At 37.6% G+C, this 18,920-nt stretch overlaps 1 protein-coding gene across 4 annotated transcripts in view; it reads left to right on the top strand.

Annotated features, from left to right (window-relative positions):
- Positions 1 to 18,920, top strand: part of FERRY3 (FERRY endosomal RAB5 effector complex subunit 3) — a 49,537-nt gene that overhangs the window by 1,977 nt on the left and 28,640 nt on the right. For all 4 annotated transcript variants that reach the window (XM_068561633.1, XM_068561629.1, XM_068561631.1 and 1 more), the window contains exons 3-9: positions 1,896 to 2,041; positions 4,843 to 5,024; positions 8,354 to 8,453; positions 8,544 to 8,665; positions 13,845 to 13,951; positions 14,318 to 14,515; positions 15,365 to 15,493. In XM_068561633.1, the coding sequence (XP_068417734.1) occupies positions 1,896 to 2,041; positions 4,843 to 5,024; positions 8,354 to 8,453; positions 8,544 to 8,665; positions 13,845 to 13,951; positions 14,318 to 14,515; positions 15,365 to 15,493 (984 nt within the window). The remainder of the gene's footprint in view (positions 1 to 1,895; positions 2,042 to 4,842; positions 5,025 to 8,353; positions 8,454 to 8,543; positions 8,666 to 13,844; positions 13,952 to 14,317; positions 14,516 to 15,364; positions 15,494 to 18,920) is intronic.

Here is an 18,920-nt window from a genome sequence, read left to right as displayed (position 1 = left end):
TAAGAAGCATTGGAAACAACCACAAAATGTGAAGCTTTCAAGAATAAAAAGGTTTCCCAGACCTTTGTTTTATGGAGTGTTTTTTTCTCTATCCCTTGTAATTGTTTACTAGGCATTTTAGTATAAAAATTAAATTAAAATTAAATATGAAAAATTACAGAGTCTGGATTAGAACTCTTAACCTCTTAATGTAGTTGGATGGATTCATAAGGCATGTCAGCTATCACTAGCTACGTGCTAAATGTGTTGCCCTTTTAATGATCCGGTCCTCAATTCCTGAGATGTCATGGGAGAGAAGGGGTACCTGTCTTTCAATAATCTTTGCTCACCTAAATTAATTCCATAAAGTCATTAATAAAGTCTGTATTAAACCATGTTAAAAGGTCTGTGTTCTGTCTACAGATGAGGGAAAATGTTTTAATTGAGAACATGTTGGATCATAGAAGGTCGAAGTTACAGGGGAACGTAGAAACTTTCCAGCACAATCTCATTGTACAAATAAGGAAACTGGTACCTAGAAAGGTTAAATTATTTGCCCAACGCAATGATTCTCAAAAATTGTTCCCTGATCAGCAGCTACAGCACCACTTGGGAACTTGTTAGGAATGTGGATTATTGGGCAGGGTCCACCCAATTCCCTTTGAATCAGGAACTCTGGGAGTGCATGCAGCAATCTATTCCAGTAAGCTCTTCAGGGAACTCTGATGCATCTTAACGACTGAGAACCTCTGGTCCAAAGTTATATAATGACAGAGCCAAGACCAGAACCCAGGTATCCTGGTTTCTATGCCAGTGCTCTTCAATCAGTCTTTTTTTTTTTTTTAAAGCAGCAAATATGTATTATCTTGTCCTTACCTTTACTGTCGTTCAGGGATGCAGGTGCAACCTAGCCGGGTGCCTCTGACTCAGGGTTTCTCGTGGGGTTGCAGCCAAACCATCAGTCAGGGCTACAGTCTCACCTGAAGGCTCTACTGACAGAGGATTGTCTCCAAGATCCCTTGTGAGGTTGTTGTCAGGCCTTGTCATGTGGGCCTCTTTATGGGGTCACCTCAGGACCTGCAGCTGGCCTCCACCAGGGCCAGCAACCTAAGAGAGTGAGGGAGCAAGTGCCCAAGATGGAAGCCATGGTCTTCTTATATCCTCAAAGCAGTCTCTGAATAGTGTCTCTAAAGTTGGAACTGTAGATCATCTGAAATAAATCAGTTTTAATATGCTAATCACTCAATTTCTCTCTCAGATTCAAAGACTGTTAACAATATATACCCTTGAAAGTTATATAGGAAACTCATTTAAATACAGAAACCTTTAGCTGCTCTAAATCTGTAGGAGGTCTTTATGTGCTTTTCCCTACTCAGTTTCAGATAAAGAATCAGGCTTAAGAAATTAACATTTTTAATTTTTTTTTAAGATTTTTTTTTTGATGTGGACCATTTTTAAAGTCTTATTGAATTTGTTACAATATTGCTTCTGTTTTATGTTTTGGTTTTTTGGCCATGAGGCATGTGGGATCTTAGCTCTCTGACCAGGGATTGAACCCACACCCCCTGCATTGGAAGGCGAAGTCTTAACCACTGGACGGCCAGGGAAGTCCCAACATTTTAAATTAGTATGAGGGTTGTATGTCAGAGTTAAGAATTTTGACCATTCGGTAACCTGCGATTGTAAAGAAGAATAATTGTGAGATTAGTTAAACGATCCCCTAAGCTGATTTTATTTTAGTTAGACATTCTGTTAAGGGTTAAGGGTATTCTCATTGTCTCATTCTGTTAAGACACTATTTTAGTTAGACATTCTGTTAAGCTTGATGAAATAAAGTTTGACACTGGAATGCTTAGCCAGGTAAAATGTTCCCTATTTATGTGTACTGACAATGGTATTTGTTGTCCCTGTTACAGACTTAAAAGAAGCTCTGAGCCAGTTTATCGAAGAAGAATCCCTCAAAGATTATGACAGAGATGCTGAAGCAGCCCTGGAAGCTGTGAAGTCAGGTGAAGTAGATTTACATCAGCTGGCAAGTACATGGGCCAGAGCTTATGCGGAGGTAAAAAAATAGATCACATTGTAAATTTTGAGGATAGGGCTTCCCTGGTGGCGCAGTGTTTGAGAATCCGCCTGCCAATGCAGGGAACACGGGTTCGAGCCCTGGTCTGGGAGGATCCCACATGCCGCGGAGCAACTGGGCCCGTGAGCCACAATTACTGAGCCTGCGCGTCTGGAGCCTGCGCTCCGCAACAAGAGAGGCCGCGATAGTGAGAGGCCCGCGCACCGCGATGAAGAGTGGCCCCCGCTCGCCACAACTAGAGAAAGCCTTCGCACAGAAACGAAGACCCAACACAGCCAAAAATAAATAAATTAATTAATTAATTTAAAAAAAAAAAAAATTTTGAGGATATTCTGAACTTTGATGAGGATTTCTTTCCTTACAGCTTTATTGAGATGTAGTTGACGTGCGGCATCGTGTAAGCTTAAGGCATACGGCACAGTGCTTTGATTTACACACGTCACGAAGTGATGATCACAGCAAGTTTATTGAACGTCCATCCTCTCATATAGATACAAAATTAAAGACATAGAAAATGAAATACTTTTTCTTGTGCTGAGAACGCTTAGGATTTACTCTCAACAACTTTCATATATACCATAAGGCAGTGTTAATTATATTTATTACATTGTACATTACATGCCTAGTACTCATTTTTTTCTTTTTTTTTTTTTTTTAATAGCTAACATTTTTTTTTTTTTTAGTACATTTATTTTTATTTATTTATTTATTTTTGGCTGCGTTGGGTCCTCGTTTCTGCGCGAGGGCGTTCTCCAGTTGTGGCGAGCGGGGGCCACTCCTCATCGCGGTGCGCGGGCCTCTCTCTATCGCGGCCTCTCTTGTTGCGGAGCACAGGCTCCAGACGCGCGCAGGCTCAGTAATTGTGGCCCACGGGCCCAGTCGCTCCGCGGCATGCGGGATCCCCCCAGACCAGGGCCCGAACCCGTGTCCCCTGCATTGGCAGGCAGACTCTCAACCACTGCGCCACCAGGGAAGCCCGCCTAGTACTTATTATAACTGGAAGTTTGCGTCTTTTGACTGCAGTCAGCCAATTTCCCCTTCCCCCATCCCCAGCCTCAGTTAACTGCAAATCTGATCTCTTTTTCTGTGAGTTTGTTTGTTTGTTTGTTTGTTTTTAAAGTATAGTGATGGAGGAGACAGAGAAGTCCAGATGGGCCTGGACGCGGAGTAGTTTCTCCACAGGCCCTTACTCAGTGCCCGTTCCTCTCGGCTGTCACAGCCCCCTTTTTAGGGGCACCTCTCCTGAGGGAATATGGCGCGAGTTAGGTCAAATAAGAGCTGTGTTCGGTGCTTCTCGTGTAGGTAGCTTCTGCCTGTTCACAAGGCTCCTTCTAGGCTGGGTTTTAAATTGATGCTGAAAATTATGTAGTGAGCAGATCTGGTTCATGGGGTTTCCAAATGTCTGGTGTTACGTAGGGCCAAGCAGATCCCTGTGATTTGGCCCTGGCTCCTTCCTGCAAAACTTCAGCCCGAGCCTGATGTGAACTTGGAACAAGGCTTAAGTCACATGGGCTGGTTATAATTTCTAGAGCAGTGCCGGGGTCTAGAGATGTAGAGCAGTTATGAGAATGTGGTTTCAGGTTTTCAGAGGCGTGGGGTAGATGAAATCCATCTTCTAGATTCAGCTGGTCTTCTGAAACTCTTCTCTCCTGATCTGGCAGTCAGTCGAAGTATAAGTGAAAAGAAACAAGGGGAAAAGTTGACCCGATTGACCCAGTTCAAAATACCTGTTTCTGTCATTTATCCATTTGTTTTATTTAAGGTAAATTATTACTCTTAGTCCTGTCATAGATTCCAGTTTTTGACATTTTCACTTTGAAAAGGGAAGAATTTAGATTATTCTTTTTTATAGATGTCTGTCTGCAAAGATCAATAATAGAAAAAATACTTCCACTTTTGCCTTTAAATTGTATGACCTTTGACAGGGGACTTCCCAGCATGCCAGTTTCCTCCCCTGGAGAGCACTGTGTGTGTCAGATGTGCTGGCACGGCACACGTCTGGGGACAGGCATCTGTCCCCCCAGATGGATTTGTGTGTGTGCTTGGGGTATCTCCATTCTGCCTCTCTGCATGTTTCTGTTTTTCTGGTTTATTGGTGTTTACTCAGTCCCTTTATCATTTTGATAGCTACTGTTTTCATACACTTTAAAACATGCTTACATTTTATAAAGAAAACAATACTTGAAAAGTTCAGAGTAAGAAAATTGCAAATGTACATCTTGATATAAAATCCTATGCATGAATTGGGTTTTCAAGGTCAGTGTTATTGCATAGGTAACCTCATTCTCTAAATATATAGCCTACAAAGCCTTTCGTAGCAATATATTTTTAATAATGGAAAGCCTCTTCTGATTATATAATTAATATATGCAAATTATTCTGTTATGCAGCACCTTAGAATACAAAGTAAAGGTCATCAGAAGTCCCACTCTGCCAAAACAGCCCCTTCGAGTGTGTTTGGGTTTCACAGAAATGGGATCTTAGCTTACTTACCTTTTTTTTTTTTTTATTGTGAGCACTTCCTATTTCTTCCTCCACATTAAAGCCTTCCCCTTACTCCTGCCTCCAGGTAACCCACATTAACAACTTAGTTGACATCTTTCTGTATTTTTTTTGTATATTCAGATAATCCTCTGTAACCTATATACACATAGATAGATGGAGGGTCTTTCTGTCCTTTGATGTACAGAAATGGAATCATAGTATATGCACTTCTCTAGTAGTGTGTTAAATAAAAATACTACATCAGGATTTAAGACTGTTCGTGTCTCATCTCGTAGACCACATTAGAGCATGCAAGGCCTGAGGAGCCCAGCTGGGATGAAGATTTCGCAGATGTGTACCATGACCTAATCCATTCTCCTGCCTCTGAAACTCTCCTAAATTTGGAACACAATTACTTTGTTAGTATCTCAGAACTGATTGGCGAAAGAGATGTGGAGCTGAAAAAATTACGAGAGAGGTATTTCAAAGTTCTTGCATTATCATAATTAAATATTACGTCATCAAATATTGATGGGCTGCAGAACAGCTTGTTCTCATTTTGTTATAAAATTGAAGAATAGACTAGAAAAGAATCTTTAACTTTAGAAATTAATTTTCTTATGCATTTAAATCTGTCACTTCATCTGGGAAGATGAGGTCCTCATAGGTTTATAGAACTTCTCCAGTGATTTACCTAAACAAGTACGGTGGTCTTATCTATTCTTAGTTCTAATAAGAGGAATAGCTTCCCTCTTTTGAAGGTCTGCTTTGTTCCAGGCACTGTGCAAAGTGCTTTGGATGCTGTCTTAGTTCAGGCTGCTGTTGAAAAAAAAATACCGCAGACTGGGTGGCTTAAACAACAGAAATTGATTTCTCACCGTCCGGAGGCTGGGTAGTCCAAGATCAAGGTGCCAGCAGACTCCATGTCTGGTGAGGACCCGCTGCCTGGCTTGCAGACAGTGCCTTCTTAATGTCGCTCACGTGGCGTTTCCTCAGTGCGTGCTCCTGGTGTGTTGCTCGTAGACAGACAGCTGTAGCACCTCTTCTTCTAGGCACTAATTCCATCAGGACGGCTCCAACCTCTTGAGCTCACCTAAACCTACTTACCTCCCAAAGGCCTCACCTCCGGATACCATCACATTGAGGGTTAGGGTTTCAACATACGAATTCTGGGGGGACACAAACATGCAGTCCATAACGGATGCCCTGTCTCACTTGATCTCTTAGCACAATCCTACTGTCATAATCCCCATTTTACTGAGGCAAAAATTTGATTTTCTTCTAGTTCTTTATTATGTAGCCAATAATATTGTGAACATACTTTAAGAATAAAATACAGGTTAGATTTTTTTAAATATGTAAGAGTATAATTACCTAACAATAATGAATTACCTTCTGTTGAGCTACGTTTGTTTGATTTTTCCTGCCAGGGCTTCAAATAGTATAATCTTCATCTCATTCTGAATCTGTCCTTGGATCTCAGGTTTTCTGGGACTGCACTCATTCTGCCCATCTAGGTGTATTAGAAAATGCCCAGCCTGGCTCTCTGTAGTTCATGTCAGTAGCCATCACTCCTGCTTTCATTCAGCTGGTGAGCCGCGCTAAACTGTGGTCGACTTTGCTGCCTGCTCACTCCACCTCCCAGAAAATTTCATCTCTGGCCATCAGTATTCTACAATTGTTGTTATTCTAAATTGGAAGAAGATTCTCATTCCACAAAACTCTTCAGTTTTGGGGAATCTGAATTAACTTACCAATTATCTGCATTTACTGGTACTTCGTATACATTTTCTGTCGTGGAATGGTTTTTCAGCAGGGGTTTGTTTTGGTTTACGTTATTTTTTGAAATGTCCTTTGGCCAGACTTCTTGATGGGGCTTTGCTTTTTCCCACCTAAACGTATAAACAGTATTTGAATACATTTATTTTAAGAACAGTTTTATAGTTTATTTTTCACACGTCCAAACTGTTAGCTTAAAAAATAAAAATAAGCTATGTTCCCTTTAAGGTAGGTAATATTTTTTGCAAAGGTGAACAGTATAACTAATGGTGAGTTGGAATTCATTGATGGAAGTTCACCCACAATTTTGGTGCTTAATTCATTTATCTAATTCATGAGCAGAAGTGACACCTTTTCTCATTTCTCCTTTCATTTTAATTCCATTTTACATCTTTAAAAGAACTTCTCTCAGTATAGCATCAATACAGTTATAATGATCTTCTTTCCTAAGTTTGTTCGAGATAATATACAGGTTGTCAGAATCACCCCACCAGACATACTGAGCCAATAGATAGTTAGTATTTCATCTGAAAAATAATAAAATTTTCTTTGATCTTAATCATAGAAAATATATATTGCATCATTAACTGTATCATTAACTACTTGCACTTCTAAAACATTTAGGGTGAAATAAATGTTCGTGAAATTTTATTTGTTGAATTATTATTTATTGGTCTTCTTTTTCCTCACTGGAAATTTGCTTCTTTTAGCAAATCAGATTCAAGATATTTCTTTGAAACTTAAAAGTGGCAGTGATACTCTTTATCCACTAGAGGGAACATGTGTAATGTAAAATATTAATATATTTGTATGGAAGTTTATATTTATTAATGCTTAGTAGTTATTTCTGTTTTAAATAACAGTCTTACTTGCAAGCACTTCCTTCACCTGACCTCTAGTAGTTATTAAAAAATTAATGGGGTCACCTGCCCACTTATAGTCAAGTGGGAATTAAGTGATATTGAATATTTAATACTAGAAGGCATACATAGAAATGTACAGAAGTATAACATATGAATGAGTTTCATTTATCATATACATATAAGTATCTTAATCAGTTGTTATAAATACGTGTAAGTTCTCTTTTAAGAGCAATTTACTTAAATTGACTAGAATGATAGTAAAATCCTTTTAGTTCATGTCTGTGTTTCGTTGTTTACAAGTTTGTTTGAAATATGTTTCAGAACAAACTTTTAAAATACATTTTAATTAGAAGATAATTTTAATGAACTTACTAAAATATAATACACATACAGAAGAGGCAATAAACGATAGGTATACAGCTCAGTAAATTTTCACAAAGTAAGTACACCCGTGTGCTCATCTCCCAGATCAAGAAATGATTTCCAGCCCTGCAGAAGGCTCCCTCCTGCCCAGCCGGCAGTCACCACCCATTTCCCCCGTAAATAACCATTATCTGAACTTCTAACACCACTGATTAGTTTTTCCTGTAGAGAAAACCATTTTTAATTTCTGCACGTTTATTTGGATAAATGAAGAAGACTAAAATGTATCTTCAGAATGTATTTCATATTCCTCTAAAAAGGGAACCAACCTTGTGACTTAATACCAGCTTGATCCTTAGAACCTAATTGGCAGCTTCTGGTTATAATATAAAGTACCTTTTGAAGGTTGAAGTCACTTTAACTCATGTTCAAATAAAAAGAAAATGTATTTAAGCTGGAATTGCAGAGTATCTTCTTTGTGAAAGCCTGCAGCCTTTTAAATATTAGCCATGGAAGTCGAAAGATCACCTAGATTTTGAATGCTTTCATTTATGCACTAAATTTAGATTCCAATTTAGCTGCACAAATGACGTTGTTGATATTATATGACATTATCATTATTATTTCCACATCTCCATTGGCAAGGCTTCAAAGTGCCTTCCAGGTAGTATAGTTGCCATAACTGGACATAGTCCTAGAAAACAAAAATTTTCTTTTGACTTTGTAGAGGTTGTTCAATAAATCCAGAGTGGTTGTATTAAAAATTTGATGAATATATCTGATCTGCTTATTTATGGTTCAGACAAGGCATTGAAATGGAAAAAGTGATGCAGGAACTGGGAAAATCACTGACAGATCAAGATGTAAATTCACTGGCTGCTCAGCATTTCGAATCCCAGCAGGTGAGTGAAGTGTAATGACTTTTGGATTGAATTTTCCACTTATTTATTTTTGTAAAACAAGTAGTTAGTCAGTGCACTGTCTCTTTTTAGGACTTGGAAAATAAATGGTCCAATGAATTAAAACAGTCGACTGCCATTCAAAAGCAAGAGTATCAGGAATGGGTGATGAAACTTCATCAAGACCTAAAAAACCCCCAAAACAGCTCTCTCAGGTATTAATCGGGTGTTGTTTTTATTAGATGAAGGTCATTGTCAGTAATAGTTTGTATTTGTTGTCAAACTGGACCTTTTTAGTTGTAGGTATTTTTAAGTTGCCGGTGAAAATTCAAGGTAATTTATACTTCTTTTAACACCTTTCATTTTATAGACTTTATGTGGATGATTTGCGGGGTGGGGCGGGTAACTGGCTGCTTTACAGTAGTGACTTCACCCCTAGAACTTAGCCTTGTAGATCTTGTGGGTGTGTATACCTCAAGACCGCCATTACGTGTGTCTCTTGTTTCCTTAAGCTGGTTTCCTTTCAGTGCAATACACACTGGTCGACTGCACCTTAAATGCCAAGCACTCTTTAAGCAGAAGAGCCAAAAAAAACTGCCCATGTGGAGCTTACATTCTAGAGACACTGACCTGTGAATAAAACAGTACTGTACAGAATGATGTGTGCAGTAACAGAAGCATGTACAAGGTACCAAAGTAGTCTAGAGGACTTTCCATAAGTCACAAGTTGTGTGGTGCCTTATGGCCTAAATGCATTTTGTTTCATGTGTTGCCCTAGAGCTCGACAGTGCCTGTTCTTTCCTGGCTGTGTACTCACCTTTGAGAATTTCTTCTTTCAAATCCTAAAGTATATCCGATTGAATATATTTAGTACAGTATAATAATCCTATTTCCAGCATCTTCTAGTGTATGCTATAAACATTTAGATACTGCCCTTTATTTGTCTAATGTCATTCTCCCCCACCTGTCTTGCCTTGAAGACAAAAACCATGTCTGTTTTTCTGCTGTTGTATACCCAGCTCTTTGTCAAGTGTCTAGCTCTTGACACAGGCATATAAATAAATATTTATGGGATGGGTGTGAACCAGGCAGATGGATGGATTATCATTAAACTATTTACCTGACACTGTCTGTATCATCTCGTATTATAATCTGTCATTTGTGTTGTTGTTTTTCCCAAGACAACACCTTAGAAATATTTAAACAATTTTTTATAATAAGAAATGGGATAACCTCCTGGACACTAACATATATATACTCCTCATTTCAAATGAAAATAGTGCTGAACACAATACAAAGAGACATGTGAGGTGACAGACAGGCTGGGAACACCTGTGTACTATAAGGTCCAATGGTGTTTCTCAAATTGCTGGTTACAGTCTGCCAGGGACCATGCTAGATCCTTTACTTTCCAATTGGACTTTTAAAAATGACAATAAAATGGAATGGAATTGAATGGAACAGAACTGAGTAGAGTAGACTAGGGAAAAAAATATCAGCACGTTGACTCATGTGTGCATTGAGCCAAAATGTGAAATATGTACTCTATATTGTGGTCAAAAAAGTAGGAAGTCATCAACCTATGGAAGCTAAGAAAGCCCCTTGCTACAAAAATTATCTCTTGCTTTGCTGCTCTAGTTTCAGAAATTCATTGTATAGGATCAATTCCTTTGTGTAAATATTGGCCTCTAGCTGCTGCTGCTTTAAAAACCAAATATTCCTAGGAAAGAGTATTTTTACTGTGACTTGGTTAGTTTGCTTTCCTTTTTGATAGGGATTTCCTTGGGGAGCAGAAACCTGTTTTCAACATAACTACGTATAGAACTCCTGTATGAGATTGATCAATTTTTAAAATTTATTTATTTGTTTATTTATTTATTTGTGTTTTTAACATCTTTATTGGAGTATAATTGCTTTACAATGGTGTGTTAGTTGCTGCTCTATAACAAAGTGAATCAGCTATACGTATACATATATCCCCATATCTCCTCCCTCTTGCGTCTCCCTCCAACCCTCCCTATCCCACCCCTCTAGGTGGTCACAAAGCACCGAGCTGATCTCCCTGTGCTATGCAGCTGCTTTCCACTGGCTATCTATTTTACATTTGGTAGTGTATATATGTCCGTTTTTGCCCTTTTGTTTAAAGTCAGGTCTATTGAAGGATAAATTACATAAAGTAAAAGTCACTTGTTTTAGGTTTACATTTTGATGAGTTTTGACAAACTTAATTAGTCATGAAACCATCACTGCAATCAAGACATAGCATTTCCTTTTTATACCTTTATATTAACCCCCCTCCCCTTGCCCAGCCTGTGGCAACCCGATCTGATTTCTGTCCCTGTAATTTTGATTTTTACAGAATGTCATATAAATGGAATCAAACTGTATGTAGCAGTTTGTGTCTTGCTTCCTTCACTTGACATAACGCTTTTGAGACTCATTCATGTTGTTGCATTTATGAGTGGTTCTTCCCTTTTTATTGCTCTGTTATTCTTTGTTTATCCATTCACTCAGTGGTGAACATTCAAAGTATTTCGGCAATTATAAATAAAGCGGCTATAAACATTCACATACTGGTCTTTCTATAGACATATGTTTATAATTCTCTTATGTAAATACCTAGGAGTGGGATTGCTGGAAAACATGGGAAGTAAAATCCATGGTGTGTTTAATTTTTTAAGAAACTGGTTCTCCGAAGTGGCTGTACCATTTTGCATTCCCGCCACCAATGTGTGAGGGTCCCAGGTGCTCCTGACCCTCATCAGCACTTGGTGTTGATATTTAGCAATTCTGGTAGGTTTTGTAATGGTGTCTCATTGTGGTTTTACTTTGCATTTCCCGGACGGCTCCTAACGTTGAACATTTTTTCACGTGCTGATCTTCTATCCATACCTCTCTTTTTTTTTTTTTTCCATTATTATTATTGAGTTGTGGAAGTTCTCTGTGTATTCTGGATACAGGTCTATCGTCAGATATGTGTTTTACAAATATTTTCTCTCACCCTGTGGCTTGTTGTTTCATTTTCTTAATGGTTTCTTTTGAAGAGCAAAGTTTTTCATTTTAATTAAGTGCAATTTATCAATTTTTAAATGGTTTGTTTCTTATCTCAGTTATCATTGCCTAATTCAAGATCACAAAGATTTTCTGCTATGTTTTCTTCTAGAAATTTTATAGTTCAAACTTATACATGTAACTCATGATGTATTATTTCATATCTATTATATGTAAATTTAAATATATCCACTATAAAATAGTAAATAAATATATCCACTATATATATGTTGGTCTGTAACTTTGTTTTTCTTATAATATCTTCATTTGGTTTTGGTATCAGGGTAATGGTGGCATCATAAAATGATTGGTGGTCTGCTGCTGAGCCTGTCAAAGGAATTGACATCTGTGATCATCGATCTGATATCATGTTTTATTTCTAGTACTTCTCTCTTTGCTGCAATTCCTTATCTGTCCTTGTGTGTTATCTTACACTAAATCTTTTAGCATATTGTCATAGTTATTTGAAAGTCCCTTTCTTTTAGCCCCAATGTCTGGGTCATCTCTAAGTCTGTTTCTGTTGATTGCTTTCTCTCTTGACAGTGGGTTATTTATTTATTAATTTATTTATTTTTGCTTGCTGTTTTGGGTCTTTCCCCCTCTCTGTTTCTCTCTCTCTTGTTTAAACTGAATGCTGCCTGTTGTGTGTATTAGAAAAGAAGAGACTGAGGTCAATAGTACTTATGCCCAGAAATGAGCAGGCCGTTGATGTGAAGGTTATGGAAATCTAGTCAGCAGTCGGGCTGTGTTTGGTTTCTGTTCTTCAGTCCACCACAGGCTTCATTTTCTACAGCAGTGCGCTGCTGCCACTTTGTGTTGAGAGTGGGGCTTTGGCTTCTAGACTGTTCTCCTCTGTCATCCCGCTCCACCCTCAGCTTTCAGTAGCCTTTGCAGGCCTGTGCCACAGCAGGAGGTCCCCGTGTGTGCTGTTGCTCTGCCCTCCCCTCCCCCAGCAGTAGACTGACGTTGTTGTTACTTGATGCCAGGCTCCTGGTCGGGGGTGGGAGGCGGGTCTCTGTGGTCTTTGTCCAGCTTCAGTCTTAGGTAAGTCCAGCAGATCTGGGCCTTGGGCTTGGGGCACTCATCGCACATCTGCCTGTGCCACCGAGTGGGCTGTCTCTTCTCTTTCCCTGCCCCCAAGGTTTTCCTGGAAGCGCCTGGTGGAGGCCAACAGGAAAGAGTTTGCAAGAGCATATGCAAAGTCCCCCGGTGCCTGGAGCTCGTAGCTGTTCTAAATGGACCTGCTAGCCCATACTCGACCTTCAAGAATTTGTTAAAATTTTAGCTGATTTCTTCTTACCCTCTTACATACGTTACAGCAACCCATTTCTACTGTGCCCTGCCCAAACTGAAAACTATCTGTGTGTCCTGGCTCTCCTTCTAAAGCATGTCACACTTTAGAATTTAGTTTCTTGGTTGCCTTGTTACCTCAAATCTCTGATGAGCTCCAGAAAAGTTATGATCTTATAGGTTATCTGGGCTTTTCTTGCTATTAACATGGGAACATCATTCTCTTGTGGCTTTCTGTGTCCTCAGATGAGGATATTTTATTAATATAAATTTATATGAATTTACTTTGGGGTTTAAATTTGCCATATTTACTAATGAAGTCAATCAGTGACGCTAATGAGACTGTTTGGATTTACCCCAAAAATGTAGTCAGGGGAGTGGATGACCGTTACAGACTTACACCATCTTCAGCTCACCATGAAATTTGAATTGAACAGTTGTACAGTTCTGGTGCCTCCATGGAAACCTTTTCCGGACATGCAAGGGCAGAGTAGAGCAAAGAGAGAAGTCCTTTAATGGGAGACTGTTGGCGGTGAAAAAACAGGAAATGGTAAAACAAAAAAAAAAAGAGAGCATATGAATACATCAAAACGAGCTTCATCTTTTTTTATTATTTGACATTTATTTGACATTTTAATTTTTAATTTTCATTTCTATCACTTCACTTGTTTTCTAGTTTCGCCAGCCCTAAGGCTGATATAGGATATATTAAAATGTCATTTTAAACATGTTAATGTTAGTCATTTCATTTAATCGTTCTCTTAGGCTACTAAGAAATATTAAATGATGACATATGAATCGATATTTAGTAATGACTAAAAATATATGCATCACTTACTGAAAGAAATAACCAAAGAAATGAAAGAATAAGTAGGAATTTTACAACCTGTGTTAATGATCTTACTTGTCCCCATGGATAAAGGATAAATTTAGGAATAAACTAAGTGCTACTTTCTGCTGTTTCATTTCACTGTAAAGCTTTCTTTCCTTTAGGAAAGGTTTTTGACAAACATACAAAAAAAAAAAGCATATCAATAATTTTTTCAATTTCAGTGAGGAAATTAAAGTTCAACCAAGTCAGCTCAGAGAATCCGCTGAAGCAAATGGAAGGATTTATGAGGAACAGAGAAAGTTAGAAGAAAGTTTTACCATTCACTTAGGTAAGTATATTAATTTTTTGCAGTCACAATGTATTGTAACCTGTGAAACTTTTTTTAACGCTGTAAGAGAAAAATCCCTAGCATACGAGTAGAATATACCCAGGTTCTTTTTATTAAAAATTGTGTTCTGCTCCAAGAAAGCCTATAGTTTATTGGCTATAAGTTTTCTATTTTAGCTCATATATTGTTTCTTTGCGAATAGAAAGATGAAATGTTAATAGTTATTCAAATAGAAAAATTGCAAGGCCTATTTTAATTATTCGTAGCACAGATTTATCTGGATTCTTGCCACAGAGATTTGCCTCCTGCCCTGCTGCCTTTCTGCAGCTGTCTAAGTATCTCTCTGGGCCTGTTGCCTACCCCCAGGAGCCCAGTTGAAGACCATGCATAACCTGAGGTTGCTGAGAGCAGATATGCTGGATTTCTGTAAGCACAAGAGGAGCCACCGAAGTGGTGTGAAGCTCCACCGACTCCAGACAGCACTGTCGCTTTACTCCACGTCCCTCTGTGGCCTGGTGTTGCTAGTGGATAACCGAATCAATTCATACAGTGGTATTAAAAGAGGTAAGTTAGCATTATGCATATTTATGCCATTAAAGTTCTCCATTTAATGCCATTCTAAAAAGAAAGGAATTAGTGAAAAACTTAAAAAAAGGCTTGAGTCGCCCCAGTATTCAAGTAGACCAAACAGCACACCTACCCAGACACTGCCATTTGAGATTTGTTTCATTCTTCAGCAGGCCTAGGGTGCTTCAGGGTATTTCATTCTTCTTAAAATTCTATCACATTGTAGATCACACTCTTACAGGACTCTTGTTTCAAGGTATAACAAAAAGAATAATCAAGATATAAACGTATTTTTCAAAAAGGAGCAGATCCTGACTCAGTGAATTTTAGTTCATCCATTTGTCCTTTTTTTCTTTCTTTTTTTAAATAACCTATTTCTTAAATATGCTAGGTAAAATTCTACTTTCCCTCTTAGTACAATTAATGTTTTATGATTATTAACAAAATTTTAATATATAAAGTATATTCAAATGTATAACTGTTTTTAAAAGACGCTTGAATAGAGTTTATTTTCTATTATAAATAAAAGAACCTTATATTACTTAGCACTTCTGGGGACTGGATTATGATCAAAGTATATATTATTTAAAGAAGGTTTGGACTTATATTAAAATTTCCTTGCCTATTAATTGTTTACTCTTTTGGGCGATTGAGAGATTAAGTTTCTGATCAAAACCAAATTGTTGTCCCCTGACTTAGTAAGACATAATAATTGAAAGGACAAGTATGAGAAGTCGTCCTTGTGAATGCTGTAAGCTCTTTCCGCTAGATCTCATTGTCTGTAAGTAAATACTAAATACTTGATACTTCACCTTTAGAAGTTCATAACTGTGTTGGGTCCCTTAGATTTCGCCACAGTTTGCCAAGAATGCACTGACTTTCATTTTCCCCGAATTGAAGATCAGCTGGAGGTTGTCCAGCAGGTGGTACTTTATGCCAGAACCCAGCGCAGGAGCAAGCTGAAAGAATCACATGGTCAGTGAAACTCACATTTTTAAAAATTTCACTCTCAGGATGTTCTGTCCCTAAGCGCTCTCCTAGCATACGGGCCATCTGAAGTAGAGAAAGTTGTATTGGTGGGAAGATGCAAGAAAGAAATTAAGAACAAAATTCAAGGTCTTTAGAAGCTTGAATTCTGTTCTTAATTTCCTTGTTTGTGTGATTTTGTTCAAGATCCTTAGAAAAACTGTTTTTAAAATTCAATCCCATAGTTACACTTGAAGTAGGCACTCAGTGGAAAGTTGGTGATCTTTTGATCCAAGTTCTGTATCTCTAAAATGGATATAATTAGTACTATAAAGGACATTGAAATCATGGGGTAAATAGCCCAAAATATACACTTTTTATATGTTCCATCTTTGATCCACTTAGGTAGCACGACGTCAGTTACAAGAATTGGTTTTGGTTGTTCTTTTAAAAAATTACTACATTTAGAAATGTGTCCTGCTTTTTCTATATTTATCCACAATCTAAACATCCTTCTAGGAAATTTACTGGAAGTTGATTTTAAAGCTGTGGAAGAAGTTCATGGCATTTTTCTTCAGAAGATTTCTATTTCTGCATAAGGAGACCTTAGGGAAGACATAAAAGAAAACACTCCGACTCAAATTATGGAGTAGTTCTGCTATCTTTAATTGAAAAATGAAAGTTTAAAAAGTAGTCTTTTTAAAAATTAAATTGGTACCATAAGTCTGTTTAGTTAGGAGCTAAATATAAGGGTAGTTATTCATTTAAAAATATACATAAGGTGTGTTTTTCTTATTTTTCTGACATTTCATATTATGTCACAGGCATAAAATTATAATACATGCTCTTACCTGGCTTGAGTGCATACTCAGTGTTTTATTGTTTCTTATGGAAACTTGATGTCTTGCCCAGGAAATAAAATGCAGCAGGTCTTTAAACAGTTGCTGGTCAAACCTTTAAATCTGCTTCTGGTACTTTGGATGTCTGTCTTGTTTGTTTGTTTTGCAACTGCAGTGTTTCAAAGAAACCCTTATATACTTTGGGTTCACATGTTTTGTATTTTTTAGTAAACAGAGAGAGAGACTGCTGTATCTTTGCTTGGTGTCTTTGTTCTCTATCCCATGAAGAATTCCTCCCATTCTCTTGATGCTAGAATTCTAGAATGCAGCTCTCTAGGCTCAACTTGATTAGCAGTCACGGTAGTTTTCGTGTTTATTCAGTAGATTAAAAAAAAAAGTTTTATTTATATTTTAATCATTTCTAAAATAGGTAAAACAATCTGAAGATTCACAGTTCAAACTGTACAAAAGAGCATACAGTGAAAGTCTTTGTAACTGTCCACCAGCCATCCAGTTTCCCACTTCAGAGGCAGCCAGTGCTATGTCACACGTACCTTCCGGACATGTTTATGTGTGTGTGTGTGTGTGAGCGGGTGTATGTGTGTATTTATGTATTTTGCCTTTTCACACAAATGGCAACTTTCTCTGCACACTTCTCTGTCCTCTGCTTTTTTTCACTGAATAGTTTATCTTGGGCATCATTTCATATCTGTACAGAAAGAACATCCTTAGAGCTTTTCACTGCTGGATGGTGTTCCACTGCAGGATATCCCATTAGTGATCAGTTCCCTATTGATAGACATTTTATCTGTTCCAAAGTTTTGCTCTTATAAGTAATAACGCATGAATAACCTTACACATATATTGTCATGCATGACTGAGCATAGCTATGGAATAGATTCGTAAAGAGAAATTCTTGAGCTAAGGGGCACATACATTTGTAATTTTGATAATGTCAGCAATTGCTCTCCATAGCGGCCCCACCAGTTTGTATTTCCACTCTGGGTAACCATGGGTTTGTAGTGGCAATGTCTGTCACATACAACAGAGCCAGGCTGAGTCTAAGGAAATCAGTGTGGAAGTGTATCCCAACGCAGGACCTTTCAGAAAATTACGGTCTGTCCTCTTATTCTTCTGCCATCTCCTTCCTCCATCTCATTCAAACTAGCCAGGATGTGATCAGACACATTCAACTATTATTCTTAGTAGTAACTAAAAGCGTGAAGATTGAGATCATGACAGGTGTGGGAGAAGGCGGAGGACGCAAAGTTTATTTATGAGAGGAAGTTTTTAAACCACATACGGTTAAGGCAACGTGTGTACATCATGGTAGTATTTTGTTCTTGTTCAAGCAACTATTTTGTGGTTTAAGTGAGTCAGTGAAACAAGTAGGTTTATAAAAGACTACTTTCTTAGAGGAACCCGCGTGTTGTTATAGAAGAGTTTTGTGAAAATACTTCCTCCATCTTTTCCTTTTCTGAGCGTGCCCACGTGTTTGTTCTACATGTTTACATCCTGATAAGCAAGTACTGTCTATTCTAAGACATTCCATTGTTTTTCTCACTGTGCTTATTATATCAGCATCTTTATATTTCTGTGGTTCATGATAAGCCAAAAGCAATTTCATTTTTTGTACATGTTTTATATACATTAAAAAAATTTAGCCGTCTTCTTAGTATTACAAGGTATTACCATTGAAACACGGAAAGGGAGATGGACTATAAACTGTTCTTTCTTGTTTACTTAGTAGGGATTCTGTCTGTTGATATCCCATGTGAACAAAATTAGAGTCTTCATTTATCGTTTTTTGTTTTCTGCGCTGTGAGCAGACATTTATTCAAAGCCTATCAATTACATGGGTCTGTATGAGAATCAGACTGTTACATTACATGTGAATTCTGGCAACACAGAGCCTTCTCTCTATGCCTCTCTCTCCCTCTGTCTATTTGTAAAATATACGCATTTACAAGGTATGATGTTGTCAATCAATTACTCAAAGTAGTCAGTGGGTAAAAATATTAGGTTACTTTTTTTCAGAACTTTTTTGAAACCATAAGGCTCCCTTGGTATTTTCAGTTTACTCATTTTAAGTTCTGACTGTTTTCAAGTGATTTTCTGATGTTGAAGGCCATTTCAATATAGTTTTGTATTTAATTTGAATAAATATACAGCCTCTTAAAGATAGCTACTTTGAATGCTAATATTCATCCCGCAGTTTTCAGTTCTCATAGAATTCTTATGAAGTTCAGATGTATCTTCTATTAAAAATATATGTACATATATAAAATAATTTGTGTTCAACCGTAATAATGAATGATCAAATGTGATATATCTTATTTTACCAACATTTATCCTTCAAAGTAATATCATACCTTCTAAAAAGAAAGAAAAACGATTGAATATCTGAAAAAAAAAGATTCCATTTGAAACAGAATCTCACCTGTCTGTTTGAAAGAAATTGTATATAGTGATAGGTAAGAAGTAACAGATTTCAGGAATGGGCTGAATATCAAGTGATTCCTGGTGCTGCTAACCATTAGCTTGTCGTCCCGAACAAGTTATATCAACAGCAGTGACTCAGATTCTAAAAATAAAGA

The sequence above is a fragment of the Eschrichtius robustus genome, chromosome 13, assembly GCF_028021215.1.
Source record: "Eschrichtius robustus isolate mEscRob2 chromosome 13, mEscRob2.pri, whole genome shotgun sequence".
NCBI lineage: Eukaryota > Metazoa > Chordata > Mammalia > Artiodactyla > Eschrichtiidae > Eschrichtius > Eschrichtius robustus.
Note: the sequence above shows the minus strand (reverse complement) of the source record. Positions and strands in the feature narration are given on the sequence as shown.